The 22744-nt window shown below is 44.6% G+C and overlaps 1 protein-coding gene across 5 annotated transcripts in view; it reads right to left on the minus strand.

Moving 5' to 3' along the window:
* Nucleotides 1-1698: 1698 nt before the first annotated feature.
* The window catches only part of PPM1H (protein phosphatase, Mg2+/Mn2+ dependent 1H), a 149360-nt gene continuing 128314 nt past the window's right edge, over nucleotides 1699-22744 (minus strand). Inside the window, exons 8-11 of one of the 5 annotated variants that reach the window (XR_008579806.1) lie at nucleotides 21236-21343; nucleotides 12838-12989; nucleotides 3664-6695; nucleotides 1701-2233 (exon numbers count right to left, since the gene is read on the minus strand). Coding sequence is in view for 4 of the 5 variants with exons in the window: in XM_054846976.1 (XP_054702951.1) it covers nucleotides 6548-6695; nucleotides 12838-12989; nucleotides 21236-21343 (408 nt within the window). In the remaining variant the exon portion in view is untranslated. The other 4 variants (XM_054846976.1, XM_054846943.1, XM_054846958.1 and 1 more) reach the window with 4 other exon arrangements.

A 22744-nucleotide genomic window follows, 5' to 3' on the forward strand; every position in this document is an offset into this window, starting at 1 on the left:
CTGCGGTTTCAAATTTGTGATTAATTCTTCCTAAATTATTAAAAAAAAGTCTCTGAATCATCTTTTCTTTATCTACCTGTAGACACGTTTTGTCTACCTCGATTGTACTCCTTTTATTAACCTTGTCCTCAAAGTACAATTTCTCCTGAAATCATTTTATGTCCCTAAAATGTTATGGCATCCTTTGTTTTGCAAAAAGTGGAGGATTTTAAAAAAAGCCTTCATCCTTCCTTCTAACAAGAACAGGATGTGCAATAACTTTGGTTTATATAAGCCTTCCTGGAAAGCATGAGAGAAACTCTGGAATCAATAAAAGCTGCAGCGTAAGAGTATAAAGAAGTAAACTTTTTGTGAAGGTACGTTGCTGCACGAGGATACATTAAGAGGATGAAACTTCAGGCCTCAGTTTTACGGTAGTTGCACAAAATACAATAAATTACTGGGATTGTTCCCTTATGTTGCTTTAGTAAACTGAGTACATTCAGTGGAATAACATGAATATATTATTTGGCTAAGCACTGATTTATTGCATATAGGAATTACAGGAACTGATGCCAAATTTGAAAAGCTGTATCTGTTACCTAAAAAAATGAAAATAACAAGCCTTACTTGACCTACAATCTTACAGAATTAAGGGTGTAAGAGATGCAAAAGCAATAGGATGACATGGAACAAGCTCCCTTAGGTTCCCTTGATGTGTACCATCTCCCACCACTGCATGCTACCAACACTTGTTTATTCAGCTGACACCAGCGAGCCTGGCAAAGCTGTGCTGAAGTTTATTTGCACAGCAATTTTAAACTTGACTCAGTGGTCGGACTGCAGTAATAAACTGTGGGACTTCACAGGAGAGTGAGAAGAACCAGAGTGAAAGGAACAAATTGCTTCTCTTTGCGCCCTCCGTTATGCTCAGTGAGCACAACGGGCACATGCAGCATTTTAAAAACTGGGGTAACACTAGAACAAATGTTTTCACTGCTCTTCTATGAAGTGTGAGGTGACATAGGAATCGGGAGAACCGCTTGTGCTACAGTGCAGTACGTCAAAGATATAAACAGTAGATATATGCCTAGTGCTCATTCTCTTGCTGGCAACCCGGATGGATATTGCCCGCGGCGCTGGGCTGCTACAATGCAAAGGGGTCGGTGTTAGTTCCTGCTTCTCTGGTACCTTCAAGTACATCTTTGGTTACTAAATAACCATGACAGCTCGCTTTGGTGGAATCTATGAATTCACCCTTGGTTTTAGTCTAAACTTAGAGCAGAATTTGAGACTGTGATTCCTAAGAAACTGGGGAGGAGGGAAAACTTATTCCAACTGTGTTGTCATGTCAAAAATTACACCCAGTTTCTCATGCCACAGAGAGTAGATAGCTGATCACTTTGCGTAGCTCATCATTGAGTCAGAACACGGCAACTGGCAGTCTGAGCAATGAATCATCATCTGATGGCAGCACACAGCTCTCTCAGTTATCCTGCAGCTGAACTCTTCCGGATCAACCCATACGCTCATGCACCTCATAGGGATTTACTTCAGTATAGCAAGAGTGAGACCTTTTGTCAATCACCCATTCCCTTGCAAAGCAGAGCATGCTACTTGGCCGTATTGCACAATTAGTAACACACGCACACAAACTTAGGTACTCTTCAGGACAAAGGCAGAATAATAATGGTTATAGATATAGATGGATATATGTAATATATAATTTAAAATTTTATTTTAAAACTTTGCGCATACACTTCTTCAGCATCCTCCTCTTTTGTTCATTGCACTGAAAAGTTTCAAAAAACACAAAATATATCCCTTTACTAAACATTTTTTGTTCTTAGGTTACAAAAAGATTAACATTTCACAGTCACAAAGCAGAAGTACATTGGTCCAAAACCTCTTCTTCCAGCAGGTCCTCCATTCTTCAGGACATATAAAACCTAGACAGTTGTACAGATCTCGAAACAAGATGACTTGTCCAAGGAAGGAAGGAAAAAGGTGGCAGCTATTTAAAAACAAAAAAAATCCCAAACCAAAATAAGACACCTATGAGAGAACACCACCAGCAACGGTTTAAAAAACAAAACCAAAACCACCCCAACCAAACAAGAGAAAGAAAAAAGAATGAGAGTGGAGGTGGACAACGGCATCCTCCTTCAAGTACAGCACAGGTAGAAGTACAGCAGCACAGTTACAGCATCGTTTGGTCACTCTCTCTATGGCAGCCACAGCACTGTATCTTCATCTAAGACACATGGAGGAAAACTATTTACACACCAAAAATGTCAGGGAGGAACAACAATTCCACACAGCTTGCAATTCACGTTTGATACAAAAATGTTGAAAGTATTTGTACATAAAATGTAAAATGAAAGCAAAACGTGAAGGCATGAAGAAATGCAGCAGATTTGCTTGGAGTGTGTAGTGTTCTTTAAAAACCTGGCAAAAGTTCAAAGCCAAAATCTGACCAAACATCAAGTGCAGTTCTTCAAAAACATCCTGGAGGCACAGAGTCATCTCTACCTCACAGACCTCTCCTGTCATATTTTAACATGGATGTAACTTTCTCAAGGAAAGCCACTGCTAACAGCAGACTCCGACCACTCTTCCTTTAGCTTGTTAGCCCTGTTGTTTTCTAGAATTCATGGAAAAAATTTCACTCTCTCCCACATGAGGCCACCGAACATCAGCCCTCTTGGACAATACACTTCCGTGTTCATGAAGGAAGCATCATTGCATTAATGGATCAAAAGACGGTTCTGTGCCTCGCTTCAGGTGTAAATGAAATTTGTAACTACCTTCTTCATCAAATTAAACAAAGAAGAAATTAGGCTGTAGTGCAAGAGAAAAATGTCCGAAATGGCTGTACTACCTTCTGCAATAGTATTCACAGGAGAATGGTAAAAGCTTCTTGGGTTTGAGTTTCTAGAAATTGGACTGGAGTAGGAGTAGGCACCAGAAGACAGCGTTACACTGCGCTGTCAGCTAACCTGAACTATGTGCATGCTACTTCCTTCCCTTGCCACTGTCCAAGGAAGGACGAGAATTTGCCTGACTCTGAGCAGTGCCAAGGCAGGGGCAAGGGCACCGCGCTGTGCAATAACGATACAAATACAGGTGCAACTCAGGACTGAGGTTCCTTGCTACTAAGGCTTAAAACAATTGTGGATACTAAGGGAACTTCACTGGCAAAACGCCGTCGTGCTGCTGGCATCAGGCAGTAAAACTAAGATGACATACCAAGGATCTAGAACTTGGATTTGGTGCCCAACTTGCTCCAGTTTGAGGAGGTGAGCTGCCTGCTCCTAACTCAGGAGCATCACTGAGCCCTGGAGCAGCTGCAAGTCTGAGCAGGGCAATGCCCATCCCATGCCTGTCTGAAAAATGCTATTGTGCACCATGGATCCTCCCCGCCATCAGGGATTTCTAACGCTGTGACTCCCAAAAGAATTCAACCTATAAAAGGAATTGGGAATGCTTTTAATTATTCTTGCTCTTCTTACCTCCCCAATAGATGACTCCTGCCTCCTATTTATATGATGCTTTGGGGTGTATATGTATTTATACCATGCCTTGAAGCAGAGCACAGAACGCAGCACAGGCATGTAAGAAGCTCCTAGTGAAAGCAGATAGAAGTGAAAGCCCAAGTACTAACGCAGCGTATCAGAGACGTACCAGAGACACTCTAGGAGGGCAAGCATGTAAATGTGTAACAGATACTCTGTAAAAAAGCAGAACAAAATATGTCACTGCATAGTTTCAATCACATACATCTGAGTAGGAAGCTTTTTATTATCCTTTAAAGTTCTCAGAATGTATTAATTGATGCTAATTGATGTTAATTGTTGATACTGTACTTCTACCATTTCCAGGAGAGGGGCTGACAGCTAGCACACCTCCACTTGGGCACAGCCGCTGCAGAGAAGCAGGCTGACTGACAGTAACGCCTCAGATGAGCAAACCACGTATCGGAGGCCAATTCATGAGGCCACACCAGCGCCCACGAGATTTTGCTCTAAGAAGTCACCAGTCAGTTTGCTCCCACCAAGCCATGTACTCTGCTAACCCATCTCTCCAGGGGTACGTTTAAAAAATACCCCTAAAAAAGAAGGTGCATTTTCCACTGGCTTGAAAGCACAGTTTTAAATTTTGGCAAATGCTACACTGGAAATTTATTTCCACCACATTGTACTCAATGGTTTTACAATGACTGGTATGTTTCTAGACACCATGTTACCAAATAATGAAGACTGCATGGGCGATGAAATATTTGACTCAAGCTTGTAGTTGGTACCAGCAAACATCAGCTTCTTTGCTGTTCAGATGACTCCGCCAGAATTGCCAGCATTAGTTTCTTTGTGAAAGAGGATTTGAATTGCTAGAGGATTACACAACTGCATTTGCGAAGAGACAACAGGAGTTACACAGAGCATGAAAAGCATGTTTACAAGTTTATTAGGCCAAAAAAAAAAGTGCAAGAGAAAATCTCTTGCTTGAACTTTAAAACATATGAGGGGCCACGTGAAAAATATTCTAGGCTCCAAACCTCTCTTTTCACCCAGCTACACATAGAAAAAGAGGTAAAGGGGAAAAAAAAAATAAGGAAAGAATAGATAAAGCATGACAACACATAATCAGATATGCCATTGATTTATGCTGAAGCTCTAGAATATAAAACATCCGTGTTCTGCACAGCTTTATCACATGCAGGCACTGGGGAATGCACGGAACAGTTTCCAGGCTAAACCCATGCAGCCTGCTGCACGTTTGAGCCATTGCACACTCTGCATTGCCTCCTCTCAACCTGAAATCCTACCGGGTCTACAGATTTAGAGCAAGGGTGGTTTGAATCCACCGAGACTGTTGCACGTGTACCTCCGGATGCAATCAAAGAAAGCATCTCAGCAGCTGTACCACACATGCGCTGCACGGTGTTTATGTAGCACGTTATAAATTACAAAACTGGCAAGCTCTAGGCCATGCCTGCTCAGGAGAAAGTCTGCAAAGGGCACAGCATCCTCTTTCTCCTTTGGAAAGGACGCAACATTTGTGAGCTGCCTAGTCAGTGCCCTACAATTATGTCAGCCCCCCATCTTTTGGCTAGCCAAGAAGTACAAGCCAGATCAGCAGCTCAAGGGGGGCAAATCAGGTTGAATCTGTCTCCCCAGCCACTACACCTGCCTGTACGCTAGAGCCTTCTGTTTGGGTTTGTTTTCTCTTCAATTCCTGCCAATGAAGTGAGCGCTGCCTGCTTGAAGACCAGGCAGCCAGTTTAAGCTGCAGGTTCACTCAGCTGTTTCCCTCTTGGACTATTACTCTGATAATGTTTTACTCATATTTTCTTTATTTAAATTGATTCAGCACTGCTAAGAAAAAAAACTGCTGAAGCTAGTCAAGGGCTTATATCTATCACAGTGATCTTTCAATCCTTGACTACAGTCCTCGATACCAAGAGGACAAAGTTTTAAGCTGTCACTTTCTGATCACCAACTCAAGCAGACAAAGGTGTACTGAATAATAAGTGAGGCAGGAAGAAGTGAAATGACTTTTAAATAGATCACTATCTGGGTATCCAAATTGATAACGAGTACAATACCACCACTTCAAGTAGGAATCCAACTAAAAATACACTCAGGAGCCCAAATAAATTTACTGAATCCCAACTGATGCAGAAGCTGTATGGTCAGGGATCCTTTCAACAGGATAAAGCAGGCAGAACCATTCAATGAATGAAAATCTCCGATTCCAAAGAAACCATGGCCTCCAGGTAAACATCACACAAAGCTGAGTTTACGTGCTCTGTATAATCATGGTATACACACAACAGGGAATCTTGACAAATAACTCCTCACACTAGAACAAATCTTGCCATACAGGACTGTGACCTATTTCTCCTGGACAATTTTGCAGGTGGCTGTTTTAGCTGCAGTAAACAGGCATAGTCACGCTGAAAAAACAATTTCAGTTCTCCTACTAAAATACAGGACTATAGTCTACTGAAGAAGAGACAGGAGAGAAAAATGGGGGTTCAAAGGATTACACATAGGTTGTCCATAGGTAAGTCATGAATGCAACTTTTTGAAAGAAGAAAACTCTTGATTCTCATATATGTATATATAGGTATTTTTAAATGAGATGTGACTCAAGTCACCTTCTGAATATTTGGGGGTAGATTTCAGGAGCCTCCTTGACTTCTCATACCTACTTCTACTTTCACAACTGAAATGGCTCTTCCAAGCTACATGGTAAACTGAGGGGAAAAAAAAAAGTTCCCTGGAGCGATAACAGAATCCATAATATGCTAGCAGCATTTAAATCCCATTCCTGTTAAGCACCAAAACCATTTCTATAGGGAAATTGTAATCTTAAGGGTTATCTTTAATCATATACAGTATATGTGCAGAGCCCTACCTTTCGGGCAGAAGAATACCCCTCCAGCATTAGTTTTGAATAGATTACATCAATTGGAAGTGTCCTGGTCAGGTCACGAAAAACATATTGTCTCTTACAGGCCCTTCCCAAAATGATCCCCATCCTATAACCACTCTTGATGCTAATTTCACGACTGTTTGTTCCCGTGTATTAAAGGGATGACGTAGACAGAGATGTCGTCTCCAGAGCCCAGCCTGTCGTTGGATATTCGCCAGCCCCGGTCCTTCAGCACTCCCCTGGCTCGCATCACCAAGTCCTGTGCCGCCAGCGTGTACCTGTGGAAAAGGCAGAACACAGCCCGGGAGTGCTTGTCTTCACGAGGGAAGTGGGTTTCACAGCCTGCCAGAGTTACTGTTGGGAGCCACCAGGACAAGCTGACCAGTGTTTTCAAAGGAGGCAGGAGAAATGCAAACCACAGCATACCTGCAAAGCAACCCCTTTCAGTTCAGTGACGGCTCCTGCATCAGAATCTGAAGGTATCTGACAGGTACCAATTGATCAAAAAGTCACCCATCGTTTTGGGTGCCTGGCTTCACATGTTTTCAGAAAAATATTAAAACACTTGCCTTAACAAATCTGCTTTCTAGGAGTAGTCTGAAAAAATCCGAGGACCCAAAATAATGCTACTTCTTGTTGAAAACGACACCCTTGTGGACTGAAACATCTGAAGGTAAATACGGGTCAACTATTTCAGAGGCAAACCATAACAAAATGATTTGAAAGTAATAGAGCATTAAAAATAAAATCCAAATTACACTTTAAACCAAGTAGACTAACTTGTCTGTTTTCCTTGACTGCGAGAATGATTTTTAAGCATCTTTTATTCTGAAACTGGAAAAAGAAAACTTACACTTATTATAACCAGATTAACAGAGTCCCACAGCCCTTTCACATTTATGAGTTCAATGTAAACTGTGTGAATGTGAGTTGTCAAGTGCTTAATTTAGTGAAAAAACAAGTCATGACGCTTCAAAACTCCCAGCCTGTGCTGGGCTGAGTGGCACGGGATTTATGGGAGCTATTTGCTGTCCTGAAAAAATAACAGATGCTGCTTGGGGGCAGAAGGCTGCCAGAGTCTAAAAGGTGGTGCATAGACAGTGCTCCATCACGTGCTCCAACATGTCTTCCCTTATCATTTTACCTGCAGTTCTACATCAACACACCTGTGTACTCATTTAGAAGTTTCCTCTGAAAGAAATCTCATTATGGGTGAACAGCTACTGTCATGTGTTTTTCTTCATCAGTCCAACATCTGGCTGAGATGTTTTGAATTTCATTGGGTGGAGGCAAGCTTTTCTATGATTTGATAATTAAAAATTAATCGAACAGTTAAAAGACTGACAAGAAAAAACAGTTCAATATTGTCTCTGCCTGTGTTTTATTTGAAACATAATTATCAACCTTCAAGATGATGTGGGGCTCTATGAAGCCAAACACACAAGCCACCAGAAGCAAAGCACACCTCTGTAGTTTCCAGAAACCAGGAGGGACAAGAAGGGTTTGCATTTCAAGGCCTCCTTTTCTAGGGAAGACCCCTGGCCAGAAATGATCTGCCCAGATCCCATCTGAGGAACGGAAAGAACAGTAGCTCCATTGATCAGAAGTGGTGGAGGTGGTGGGGAAAGTGTAAGTGAGGATCCAGGACTGTTCTAACCCCAAAAATTTTCACCAGACAATGCATTATTAAACAGTAATTTCTATTGGTAGAGACTTTATTCAGTCTCTGGGGATAAAAGAAGAAAAAAAAAAACCCAATTAGGTTCTGTTTCTACAATTTTGGTGCCTTAAACTCAAATGACTCCTTTGAACCAGGAATAGATTTATTTGCTCTACTAGAAAGATTTCTTCAACGCAAATAAACCAACATTTGACTACCCAAAAGGTTTGAAGTTAAATGCAAGTAATGTTGTACAGAAGCAATGCACTCACTACTTCTAGTGGTACTGAGTGATAAAATTTCCAGTTCTCACTAGTTTTGACAGAAGATTTACTCTTAGCGGTAAGAGAAAGGCCCAAGGCATGAACTCTAATGCATACGCTTGCACACACACGTGCACGCTATCTGCAGGTTCCAAGTAAGTCTGTACCAATGACCTCGAGGTATAACAGCAGGATGTAACAAGAAGCACTGCCCCTACTGTCCTAATCCAACAGGAAACTGTGTTTTCTAAAGGGAAAAAACCCAAACGCACATACTTGCACTCCCCAGTTCCAAATCCCCAAATCAGATGCATGGCTAAGGAAAAAAAGGACTCCACATGGCAAGTGAGAAGCTGGAATGTTTACTCACAGTATGTCTGATGCTGAGTGAATTTTGGCTAGAACATCTTTTCCAAGGATTTCTCAGCTATTGTCAGAATTTAAAAGAAAACACCCATCATTCTGGGAGAAAACATTGCCTTCCTCTTTTTTCTAATTAACAAAGGCTCCCCACATCTAAAGAGTACAAAGGAATGGGTATCGCTCTTGGTTGTGTAAGGCTTTTGCTGCTTAATTTTTGGAGAGGGCAAGATTAAAAAAAGAGCTATTTTAATAAACCAGAAATTCTCTCGTAGACAGACTGTGAGGTACACAAGAAAACCAGCCCATCGAAGCAAAGGCAAAGGAACAGGTGAAGGCAACAGCAAGGTAACATATTCTTCTCCTTGTATAGAGCTGAATTGAAGCGACGCTGTTCAACTTGGCACTAGAGGAGATAGGGTGAGTCTCTTGTACCTGGAGATGAATAGCAGCAGCAGTTCATTACCAAATGCTTTATTCTCCAGCACTGTGAACTTGGGATTCAGCTGTCGAGACAGCATTAGAGAATTGCTGAAGTAGTTTTAAAGTATCCACTTCCTCCTAATGAACAGCCTCGCTGGAATACAACTTTTGTGTTTTAAGAATAAATATATAGGGGTTTTTTTTCCTTCTGCTGAAGCTTTCAGTATTGATCAGTAAAAGCACTGCAGGAGAAATGGTGACAGTGGGGGAAACGTGCTGCTGTCTGAGCAGCTTCTTATCTTCTCACACCCAACAGAGGTGGAACAACTCCCCAGCATCCTCAGAAATCTCTAGCTAGCATGAGGGAGAGAGAGAGGGAATGAGAAAGGACAGGAGGGAGGATGAGAAATAAAAGATTCCCAAGGTCAGTGGGTAAACCTGCATAAGCACAGCTGAAGGAAATGGGCAAGTCTCATGCTTCTCTATCTTCATACCTTTTCAGAGAGATGATGTACGGAAAGCAGCAGTGTGTGGCTACCACCTGTTCTTCACTCAGGGTGCCCTTCATGCTCTTGTCTGCCACAATACCCATAAGAAATGAGCTGGCTAAGAAATCCAGATCCACTCCAGCTTCTTCAGTCCATGGAGAAACTGTTCTCTAATCAAGTCTGTGCCCACCACCTGCTGCCCACATCCCCTGAGGCTGCGTCTGCTTGTCTGGGTGAAGACAGACCTGAGGACTTTGCTCTCCCTGCACTCGGAGATGCCCAGGCACATGCTATGTCTGACAGGATTCAAAGATGTTTTTCTGTGGGTAAGAAACACTCACAGTTCTGACAGTAAATATCAGCAGGAGAGAGTCCCAAGAGCGTTGCCGAGGGCTGTAAGCTCTTACCCATCAGGCTATAAAATGACTTCTAATTCAAATGGGAGGGATACTGTTCCCTCAAAGAGCTAATTATGTAACAGATAAGTACTCTGCAGCTGTAAAATCTTCCTCTCTAGCTTTTTTTTTTAAATATGCTGCTGCCAGTGAATAAGTAGGCTACTGGGTCAGGCGGATCCAGAGTCTGCTCCACAGGCAGGTTCTCCAGAAGACCACAGCATTATCAAACCCAGGGGGCAAGTCTCTTACATTCTGACAAGTTTTCTACATCCCTAGAGATTTCACATTTCCAGCTGATCACCTCACCACAGACTATGTCACTACACCCATCACAGAACCTGACATTTTCTGGGATAACATTTCCTTTAAACATAACACTGATAATACGGCAAACAAGATTTTCCTGTCACTGACTAGTGAGAGGAATGAACGCAGATCCACAGTCTGAGCTGTTATGTTATTGTAAATTCATTAGTTATACCTCATTTGGACCACTGTGAAGTAATTACGTAAAACCTCTCACACAGTACTTTAAACTCTTTAAATATTCTTTACAACCGCACAGCAAGAGCAATTCCACAAAGGTAATTTTCATAAATATCATTGTAAACTATATGAGAGACTGCTCTAATTACCTTTTGCAAGCTGGTGTGAGAAATGTCTTGCCACCACTATTTGTAAGCCTCTAAATGACCTGGCACAAAGTTACTTAAAAGAACAAATTAATTTTCAATTCAGATGTCCATTCATAGACCAGTAGGTCAAACACTAATAAATGTGTTTGTTCTAACTCATAACACAGCAGGCCCAGTTCTGGAGTGTGTTGTACTCACACTGGCACAAACAGGGACTAATCCCCCACAATTACTGGGGCTAAACCAGCACAAACGAATCTAAGTGAAACAAAGAAAATCTCTTTTTCCTTCAGTGTCTCTGGTTTCTATGAGTATTTTATAATGGATGAAAAATTACTCACTGAACAAGTAAAAAAGATCGAACAAAGGATTGCCATTCCTACTGCAGCAAATGTGGTGGCCATCACCAGCTTTGAAAAGACCAAGAGGAACAAACCAGACAGAGCGTACCCAGGCTGCATTCAGAACTAAGAGGTAGGACCCGCAAGGATGGTAGGAAGAGCCAACCTTTCTCAATTACTAGATGAGAACGGAGACAGAGCGGGGCAGAGGTATTACATTTGACCAGGTGCCTTTGCAAGACGAGACTTGAGGGTGCAAAAATGAGAGCGAAAGCTCCCTAGCACCTCTGAACGGAAAGTAGATTGGGTGGGTCATCTCCTTCTACCTTAAATTAATGGCATATCTGCGTAGCACAGTGTCGGGTGCCCTGGAAGAGCCCCTTGTTAATCCTGTTTGATCTCCCCAAGAGAGGGCAGAGACACTTCCATGTCTTGCTGAAGTAGAGACAGCCCTGGCTGTCATTCATTCCACATCTTCTCTTCAGTGCAAGGAGGTGGGGAAGGTTAAAACATTGCAGTTGCAGCTCCATGTTAACCAATCATTCACATGAAGACTGAGTGCTTGTAGCAAAACTTCATTTTGCATTTGTAAGTGTCAGTGCAAGAAAATACTGCTCACAAGTTCCTTTGGAGCTCCTCTCATTTCAAAACCCAAGTGGCTCTCAGGGCATCCCAGTTATCTTCGTTTGCTGATGGAGAACAGCGCTGACCCTGTGAAGATGGCCACTTGGAAACATGAGAAACACCAAGCATTTCGAGATGGGTTTCCCCACGTCCTCAAGAGTTGTCATGTCTAAACAACTGTAACTTGAGCTCTCGCACCGTCCCGCATGTTTTCACTTGGCTGCCGAGATATCCCGGAGCTGATTTCTGAAGCTCCCCTTTCCGCGGGCCAACTGCGGATACGTACAAAGCCGCTCAGCACTTTCAGCCCAGGGCGAGGGCAGAAGACAGTGATGGCCAGGCCTGAATTCAGGAATAACACACATTGCCCTTCCTGAACAGTCCCTAGGGAAGGATAAAGCTCCTTCCACTTTCACAGTCACAAGCAAGAGACTTCTGATCTCTAGTGTAATGTTTTAATTCACGGCAACACCAAACTCAGCAGCAGACAGACTGATGGACTCACTCAAGGCAGACAGGGCTCTAGCCAGTTGTTTGGGAACTGGTTTGTTTGCTTGATGGTATGTTTTAAAGAGAGAAACTGATCAAGTAAGAGGTGATAAAGACAGGAAAATGAAGAGGATGAGGTAGGTTAAAATTGTGAAATGAAACAGAATTCAACTAAATTAAATAGAGTCAGATTTCTCACCTATTTTGTCACCACACCTGTCCTGCAGCTGGTAGCACTGAGCATCCCCTACTGAAGGTGGGTTTAAAGGTCACAGCATGACCAGGAATGAGTGGGAACCACACTGTGCAGTATTTATACATACATACATACATAGAGACATGCTGATGATGTCCTGTGAGAAACAATCTTCAGTGTTAAGGCACTACCCAGAGGAGAGTTAAGTGGAAACCTGTGACTGCTGGAGACAGAGACCTGTTGCTAAGACCTAAGCCTCCTACAGTTTTCACAGGACCTCATACAGCAAACAAAATGGATCTCATGCCAAGATACTGTGATCCCACCATTGTGCCTTTGAAAGGAGACAATTCTGAGTTATAACAGACCTCCCACCCCAAACCCCCCACATTTCTTGCAGAGGCTCCATCCAACTTATAAGAACGTCTTCTTCTAAGTGTTGCTTATTTACTTAATGGTATTCATATTATACTTTCTACAAAAGAACATCACCAGAAAGCGGTCTTCCACGAGAAGCTAGAAAAAACAGGGATGAGCACAAACCTGTGGGGATCATCGGGGTCACAGTTTGGTAGAAAGTTAGTGACAGCTTCTGCCACTTCTTCATTTAACAGCACATCCCAGAGTCCATCAGTAGCTAGGATCAGAACATCATCTGGCCCATGCTCGTACTGCAGGAGGTCATAGACTCTCACCTAAAACAAAAAAACCCCAAGAGACATCCATGAAGGAGGAGAGTGTCAGACCTGTTTGTGAGACATTGCTGAGTTTGGCTGCGAGTTAGCAGGTTTGGTCAGGGCACTGAAATACCTCTCCCACAGCTCTGCTGGTGGCTGTCTCCAATTTAGCCCTCGAGATGGCAACCGTTCCTGCCCCGGCTCACGTGCTGACCCCAACTGGGATGGACACAAGCGTCCTTAAGCCAGGCTGTGAAGCACTGTGTTGCGAGCAGCGCCTGAAGCCTCCCCCACCCAGCACGTGAGGTTCTTCCCTAGTCGTATGGAAGCTGAATAATTTACTTGATGAATTTTTCATATTTTCTAATAAAATATTCACAAATAATTGTTTTCATTATTTGTCCACATCCATCTAACTCTGTCAGACAAACTGCACATGTTCAGAAAGGCCTGTGTCACAGAAGGCATCTATGGTGTGTTGACCCAGGCTGCAGGCCAGGTGCCCACCAAAGCTGCTCTATCACTGCCCTCCTCAGCTGGACAGGGCAGAGAAAATATGACAAAAGGCTCGTGGGTCAAGATAAGGACAGGGAGAGATCACTCACCAATTACCATCACAGGCAAAACAGACTCGACTCAGGGAAATTAGTCTAATACATTACCAATCAAATCAGAGTAATGAGAAATAAACCCAAATTTTAACACCACCTTCCCCCCACCCCTCCCTTCTTCCCAGGCTCAACTTCACTCCTGATTTCTCTCCCTCCTCCCCCCAGCAGCACAGGGGAATGGGGAATGGGGGTTGTGGTCAGTTCATCACATGTTGTCTCTGCCGCTCCTTCCTCCTCAGGGGGAGGGCTCCTCACACTCTTCCCAGCATGGTGTCCCTCCCATGGGAGACAGTCCTCCATGAACTTCTCCAACATGAGTCCTTCCCACAGGCTTCAGTCCTTCACCAACTGCTCCAGCGTGGGTCCCTTCCACGGGGTGCAGACCTTCAGGACCAGACTGCTCCAGTGTGGGTCCTCCATGAGGTCACAAGTCCTGCCAGCAAACTTGCTCCAGCATGGGCTCCTCTCTCCATGGGGCCACAGGTCCTGCCAGGAGCCTGCTCCAGCACGGGCTTCCCATGGGGTCACAGCCTCCTTCGGGTGCATCCCCCTGCTCTGGCGTGGGGTCCTCCACAGGCTGCAGGTGGATATCTTCTCCACCATCAACCTCCATGGGCTGCAGGGGGACAGCCTGCCTCACCATGGTCTTCTGCAGGGGCTGCAGGGGAATCCCTGCTCTGGTGCCTGGAGCACCTCCTGCCGCTCCTTCTGCACTGACCTTGGTGTCTGCAGAGTTGTTCCTCTCACATATTCTCACTCCTCTCTCTGGCCACAATTGCCCTTGGTGGCTCCCCCACACCCCACCCCCAACTATGTTATCCTCAAGGTGCTACAACCACAGCTGATGGGCTCAGCCTTGGCCAGCCACGGGTCCGTCTTGGAGCCGGCTGGCATTGGCTCTGTCGGACATGGGGGAAGCTTCTAGCAGTTTCTCACAGAAGCTACCCCTGCAGCCTGCCCCCGCTACCAAAACCTTGCCACGCCAACCCAATACAGCATCACATTCACTTTTCTAGACCTGAGGCAGCTACTGCACTCAAGAATTACACCTGAGCAAGTGAGTAGTTCCACAATATGGAGAAAAACTGTTTACCTGCTCAGTTATGTGTATCTGTAAGGAGTTCAGTAGGTAGAAACCGATCCAAGATCTGCACAAAAGTGAACCCTCAAGCTTATCCACATTATTAAAATGTCCACTGGCTTCACCTTGTCAGTCTGCAGCCCCAGTCAGGCTGACCACTGCTGCTGGCACCTTTACAGAAACTTCCACTGTCCTCTTCCCGACAAGGCTGAGGAAAGCCGGGAGTGGAGGGGGCAGACACAGAGAGGGGGGCAGGAGGCCATCGGCTGAGCCAGAATATGAGGAAAAGTCATGGCAAGTGTTTTAAACTGAGCCTTTAGCTGGGTGTAACTCTCCTTCCAGCACACACTGTACTCCAGCTGATAAACCGCCTGCAATTTCCAGGTTGCGATGGGGAGCCATTATGAAGCACTCACGGAGCACTTCAATTACCGCAGCAAGAACCACAGTTTGAAAGAAGGGTAACAACCTTGGCAAGGCAGACAGGAGGAAACGATCATATGTACTGAAGTTTGGAAATGGTGCACCTCGTCACGCACCCTGCTCCGGCCTCGGGCTCCACTAACAGCAGCACCAGTCGGGGAATTTGTTGGAACAAGCATTTGGCATAACTAGAAAATATGAGCTGTTTTATTCTCCCTCCTGGTGCATTCTCCCCTTAGGAGCCATGGAGCAGGCAATGCACATAAAATGCCTGGACCTTTTAATGTAATTATGATTTTATGGGACTGCAACCAGTACCAGAGGAAAAAAGAAAAAAAAATCACCTAGACCTGACTGCTAATCCTTACTTGTTCGCCTTTCACTCAAAAGCACAAGAAGGTCATTTGTAAAATGTAACCTTCACTTCATTATCTAAGGTAGCAGCTGAATAAGGACTTTGGAGAGGATTAAAGTCAAGGAAGGATACTCTCTTCATTAGAGCATATCTCCTTATTCAGATTGAGTGGGAACACTGTTATAGAAAAGATCCCTATATGCAGCACAGCTCTTCTCTGAAGCCCACTGCACAGAAACCAGTAGCTGTCATAGTCCCCATTCCTCAAAATTTAGTTCAGCCTGTAACAGCCCAGGGTTTCAACTCAGAAATCACTGGGTTGCAGGGGGTAAGTTGGCCAATACGGTCATTAATAAGCACCACATGTTCTGGTCAGATCTCTTGGGTATGGACAAATATTTGAGAGACCATCAGGGTTAATGCTCAGGGATGCACTCAGCAGCAAGCCCCTCGTAGGAATAACCAAGCTTCGAAAGTCAGTGCTAGGAAAAACACATCTACCACAGCTCTCCCACACAATAAACCACAAGAGCCCTTTTTGGAGGTGGGAGAGAAGGCAGGAAACCATCACTGATTTGAATCCTCCTGAAATGAACAGTCTTGTCTGACTGGGGAGCGGCACTGGGGCTGATAAAAAACTTGTCAAAGCTATCTGCGGCCAATCCACAGCCCAAAAGGTCTAAATCCTTGGTGCAGGCACAATGCTAGGGCAACACCAAGAACAGATCATTTTACCAAGCACATATTTAGTTTTGGGGGAAAAAAAAAATGCAATCATTGATTTTATGGGTAAAATAAATGCAAGGGCTACAACTGAGAAGGAACTAGATGTTAGAAGTGGTGCAGAGAAGGGCAGTGGAGTGAGCAATATGGGATGCTAGGCTGGTACCCAGGCTAAGGAAAAGAGAGTGCCAAGGTGAGAGGCGGCAAGTTTGGGGTAACTTCAGGGAAGATTCTTGTATACAAGGACCAGCTGGACATGCAACAAAATGTTCACCAAAATGCAGCTTTGTCTGCCTTCCAATTACCACAGCAGCAATACATTAGGGCAGCCATGTCCACAGAATATTTTTTTCTGAAGCTCTTTCTTTCTGTCTTTGGATTTCTAAAATACAACTGTAGATGCTCCCAGTACCTAGCTGACAAAAATGACTTAATTTAGAGCTGTGCTAATTTAGAGCTATCATAGGCTCAGGTTATGCTTCCAGACCACCTTGCCCAGGTACAGAAACAAGCCAGCTCCTAACCCTTCACTTTTCTGCTAGCAGCTTTATTCTAGTTCTTACTTGGGTCAATGAGGGTCTCTTGCAGTAGCAACATGTGTCTTCAGCTGGACATGGAGCAACGTGACAGCAGAGCTCCCAGAGGCACCCAGGTTGGGCAGCATCACCAGGGTGCATGTAATGGATGCTCAGACCAGTGGGGCTCCCTGAACATCCAACTTCACACACCTCACGTTGTGCAACACCCTGTAGCATACTCCACACATGCTGTACTAAAAAAGGCGAGGGAGTGTGATATACTGGAGTTTTGGAACAACAAGCAGAAATCTAGTGAGTTACTTAAGTGCCTGCAACAGCACTCATGACTCGTTGCTTCTGCAGCCAGACGTCAATCCTGATAGAGCTCCACAGAACTCATGTCCTCTGCCCCAAATGCCTTGGGCTACCTGCACTCTGTCCTCTGCCTCCCATGCTGTCACAAGAGCCTTGCCACCAACTCCCCCCAGCTTCCTGGCAGCACAGTAACCTCTCTCTGGAGCATCAGGGCACCCCTCAGAGGAGCCCAGTTTGGTCACCATACTTCTACCAACCACTGATGTCTTGATGTGGAGCAGCTGAGCTGTTAACTAGCTAAACTTGACTTTAGTAACCAGAAAATGTAAAGTGCCAACTATAAGGAAGGAGCATCACCTTGGTAGCATAAACATCCATGACAATAAGAGTTGGGTTACACTATATTTTATCCTGACTGGTACTTACAGAAGTCTGCTGGTGGGTAACAGTGGATACACATCACTAGAGCCCATAGTCACACACAACATCTTTCTGAACATACATAATGCAGTTTGTCACATAACGCCTTTCTTCAGTCCAGATATTTGTTTCTCATATTGCTCACCTACATGCAATTAAGAGCGCTGAGAAAAATGCTCTGGGCAAGCAATGAACAAACAGGTGGGCTGATTTTCAAACGGATCTACCCACCTGACAACACCTGCGTTTGGCTGCTGAAAAGGACCACGGCAGCTCTGCGGAGGTGCTGCAGCTTGTTTGCCAGGTTTGTTTTTAAGAGGCAGTCAATGCCAGTCTCTGTGGCTCAAAAACCGTTCACAACAGTGACATGCGAGCCAGCAGCCACTCGAGGTGCTCCTCAGCAGCCGGCCCCGGGGGAATTCAAGCCAAACAACAGCCCGCATTCACTCGCCTGCACTATTGATCAACTCGGCTACTTCAATAAATTAAGCCCTTTCTTAATTGTATCGTCCCTTTTTATGCGCAGTGTTATCCAGCGCAGTTTCACTGGCAAACAACGAGATCTTTCAATACCACCCTCCAAGTAATTTATATGTAAATAATAAAAAGCGGGTCCCAACACTGCTCCCTGCAGCACTCACCAATTAATCTCCTTTTAGCTTTTTACTGCCACCCTTTGTTTCCTGCCCTTTAGCCAATTTCCAGTAGACTGTGCCAACTTTCCACTTAGTCTGTAGCTTCATATCTTTTATATTAATAACCTGTGATGCAGAACAGTTTCTCAAACGTTTTCTGAGAAATCAAAGTGCTCATGCAAGACCATCTACTGCATTTATTATTATTTTTTTAATTCTTTGGTAGACATAACCCTGAAGGATTTCAAGCCACTGAAGTGTGATGTTTGCTTCTTGAAACCACCTTGAGTCCCTTTGATCATACTGTACTTCTCTAAGTAAGTATTTGCCTTGCTTGTTCCTTTCAACGGTGTAATTCCTGTAGATTTCTCCATAAGGCAGATGTGAATCTAAAATGGTCTCCTTTGACATATTTGTGGAGTTGTCAGAAAGATTTTACTAACATACTGGAATGAGAAAAATTCTCCCTTATTAGCTTATCATTTGCCGTGGTGGCCGGCTTCAGGTCCATCACTGGCAAGGGCCAAATGCTGCTGTCGGAGTCACACCTCTCCCCACCAAATGGCTGAGCTGCCGTCCAAAAAATCTGAGGATGAAATTCTGCTTTTCAGCTGCAACAAGGCGGCTCTTGCTGAGCTTTAAAAAGCAGAATTTCCTGCTGAAAGCTTTCAAATGAACTGTTCCATTATGAAAAATAAATATTTAATCCCTTGCCAGAGAGCCTCAGCCATGGCTTGCCTGCTTTGTGCTACTCCAGTTCATTATAAAAGGCTCAATTCTCTAGAGCACACCAACCTGCAGAAGTCCTCCAAATCTGGTCTCGTAACAGCTGAGCCACTGAATCCTGATTACATTTGTCAGTCTTGGCTACATGACTTCTCCTCCCATAGCCTGGCACTCTATCAAAGTATCGTTTCACACTACCCTCAAATTACCTTTATATGCCTATTTCTGGATGTAGTCTCAGGGATGCTTACCTTTCCTTCAGTTAAATTTTGGTGGACATGGCATACCAGAGCTTTGCCACACTGGAAGTAAAATGTTCTGAAAACTCATCACATTGCCCCCAACTTGCTGTAACTACGGCTCAGAAAGAGAAGCCAGAGGACTTGGATCCTCCCTCTGTCACGACTCACTGTATGCCTTAATTTCCTGTGCCTCCCCTTTTCCAGGTCTGGAAACCAGACATTGTGCTTCCCTACCTCTATATAAACAATTTGAAATCCAATGCTGCACAAAGGCCAAATATGACTGCTGCTTGACGCCACTGCCTTTACTTCCAAGTGCCAAGCTTCCCAGATGGCAGCATAAAGGCATTGTTTCTTAATGCTGGTTTCTGTGCAAGGTGCACTGTCCATGTACGGACAAAACAAGTCAGGAAAAACCACCAAATACATGAGGAGATAAAGCACTGGGACTATCTCTGGTAAGAGAAGGAAGAGATGATTAAGAGAAGGAGGTGCAATGGAAAGCAAGTTGGAGCATATGTTACTTCCTAATAAAATTCAGGTCTTTTTTTGCCAGTATCTCTAAATTGAGGTTGCTGGTGCTCTGTCTTTCCTCCTCCTGCCCTTGTACATTTCTGCTGAATTTAGCTGTGAAGGGAATGTGGAAACAAAGCCAATTTTGCTTCCCTTTTGCAAAGCAGTTAAGAGATCCTGAAACGTGGATAGCATATGAACTGGATGCCATATTCCAGAGTTTGAACACGTACAAACACACTCCACACAAATCAGAAAAGCCCATGAGAAGCTTTGGTTTATACACACAGACAAATACTGCAGCAGCAATTGGCAGAGATGATACTGCTGAGATACCGTGCTGAGGCCATTACATACCCCAGAAACACTGGGTCTCAGCATGCCAGAAAGAAAAATAAATAGGTAGAATTGCATCATTTCACTGGCACTAAACAAATCCATCAGAGTGATGAGGGCAGAGCTGCTGCCTGCCTGGCTGGCTGAGGAGAACAGGAGCAGGTCCCAAGTGAGAGATACCACACATTCAAAGCGGGGAGAGGGAAGGTACTGGATTGACAGCAAGGAAACATGAAGAAGGGGCTGTCTCTAGATCTACACCTTTTCTTCAGGGCCAGATTATCTTTTTTAATTTTTATTTTTAAATTCTCAAAGATGTTCTAAGTAAGGTTAATTTAATAATTCAGTTCCTTCCTAGCAGTATTATGTCATTTGTGTATTTTCATTCTCTCACACTGCTATAGCAAGCAATAAATTCAAGGTCAGTTACTGGGTATGGTCAAAACTCCAGCAAGCCAGTTGACAGGGGACGGCTCTCAGCATTTGGGCCATGGAAGCAAAGCCTCGTCTTTTTGTGCTGTCATCAGATGGTTTGCCCTTACTTAATACTTTATGAAAAATATGCGTCATCTGTTCCTTGACGTAGGAACAGGAATGCAGTTATATAGGGAAAAAAAAAAAGCGAGGTTTGCATGTTTCTTGTTAACAAATACATTCAAATCCCTTTGGAAGGCTTGATATCCTTCACTGCAAGGTCTCTGGTGGTCAAAAACCAGAATTGTTTGTGGCGAGGCAAGTCAAAATGATGGAGGCATTTAAAACTACCTCTAAAACAAATGCTGCATAATCTCCTCGTTATGCCACCATTTGGGAGGGCATAGTGCCATTTCTGCCATTATTTGGTGTTTGCACAAAACCCTCATCAAGAATTAAGAACTAGAGGTGAAGGGGCAGACAGATGGAAGCATAAAGCACTCTTCCAATCGCTCTTGGCATTTTCCTGCTTAAGAGTTGATCTGGTATCCTCTGTGTAATGCAGGATACTACGCTACCACGGAAGACATCCATTGCTCTCTTCTGGAGAACACAGATTTACATCAGCTTCTGTGAAGGCAGCATGATCCAGGTCTCAAGGGGAGGTGGAGCACATGAGGGTGGGGAGTGATGGGTGTCTGTCACACTGAATGATGAAACTATGGTATAACAATAGACCAGGGAGTGAGAAGGCACCAATGCTCTGCAAACAGAGCCACTTACAACGGTCCCACTATGTGGATGTTACTAAAATGTTGCACCTTTGGGAAGAGCAGCAGGTTATCTGGATTGGATCACAATCAGAATGGACAATTTGGGAAGAAAAAAGAAGCAAACTAAGTATGTTTGTTTCTCTCCCACAAATCAGATAACTGAACCTTGGCTGTATTACCTCAGGAGATGAGGACAGGAAAGGTTTGATGTATATATTGGAGTCGTGCACTTTCAGGTCATGGTCTCCCAGTCCTCGGGTCACTCCAATTGTTGCCATAACCCGAGCCTGGAAATGAAGAAAGGCAATGGGATCAAATCTTGTTACATGCACTGTGTCAATAGGGAAAGAGATAACATTCCTACTCCCTAACTGCTACAGTTAGGCATAAATTCTCTTTTCTCTCCCAGAAACTCTAGATTTAACACAGCTAATCAACTTCAGAGCTTTTCACACTCATGTCATCTCCATTTCCCTCATTATTCCAAGCTTTGTATTCATCCATATTCCAGTCTGCGTACAACCACTGTGCCTATCTGTAAGGGACTGGGACTATGAAAATCTCACCCAGTTGTCTCGCTGTCCCACATCAGTCTATGAGAGCATTCCTTCAGCAAATCATACTGTTAGTAAACCAGTTTACTAACAAGGATGAGGAGCTGTGGTGGGTTGAGCCTGGCTGGGGGCCAGGTGCCCACCAGAGCCGCTCTCTCACTCCCCTCATTCACTAAACAGGGGAGAAAAGGTATAACGAAATGCTTGTGGGTCGAGATAAGGACAGGGAGAGATCCCTCACTAATTATCGTCACGAGCAAAACAGACCAAACTTAGAGAGGGAATTCATCTGATTTATTACTAGGCAAAACAGAGTAGAGGAATGAGAAAATAAAATCAACTCTTAAAACACCTCCCCCCACCCCTCCCATCTTCCTGGGCTCAACTTCACTCCTGGCTTCAACCTTCCCCCCCTCAGTGGCACAGGGGGACGGGGAATGGGGGTTACGGTCAGTTCATCTCACAGTGTTTCTGCCGCTTCTTCATCCTCAGGGGGAGGACTCCTCTCATCGTTCCCCTGCTCCAGCATGGAGTCCCTCTCACGGGGTGCAGACCTTCAGGAGCAAACTGCTCCAGCGTGGGGTCCCCCATGGGGTCACAAGTCCTGCCAGCAAACCTGCCCTGGCGTGGGCTCCCCTCTTCACGGGTCCACCGGTCTGGCCTGGAACTTGCTCCAGCGTGGGCTTCCCATGGCCCGCAGCCTCCTTCAGGTGCCTCCACCTGCTCCGGCGTGGGGTCCTCCACGGGCTGCAGGTGGAATCTCTACACCTCCTCATCCTTCCTCCATGGGCTGCAGGGGGACAGCCTGCTTCACCATGGCCTTCACCACGGGCTGCAGGGGAATCTCTGCTCCGGCGCCTGGAGCTCCTCCTCCCCCTCCTTCTGCACTGACCTTGGTGTCTGCAGAGTTTCTTACATCTTCTCACTCCTCTCTCCGGCTGCAAAAGCTCTCTCCCTCTCTAAGTGTTTTTCTTCTTCTTAAATATGTTATCACAGAGGCGCTTATTGGCTTGGCCTTGGCCAGTGGCGGGCCCGTCTTAGAGCCGGCTGGCATTGGCTCTATCAGACACAGGGGGAGCTTCTAGCAGCTTCTCACAGAAGCCACCCCTGTAGCCCCCCCGCTACCAAAACCTT

This window comes from Grus americana, chromosome 1 (genome assembly GCF_028858705.1).
Source record: "Grus americana isolate bGruAme1 chromosome 1, bGruAme1.mat, whole genome shotgun sequence".
In the NCBI taxonomy this organism is placed as follows: Eukaryota; Metazoa; Chordata; class Aves; order Gruiformes; family Gruidae; genus Grus; species Grus americana.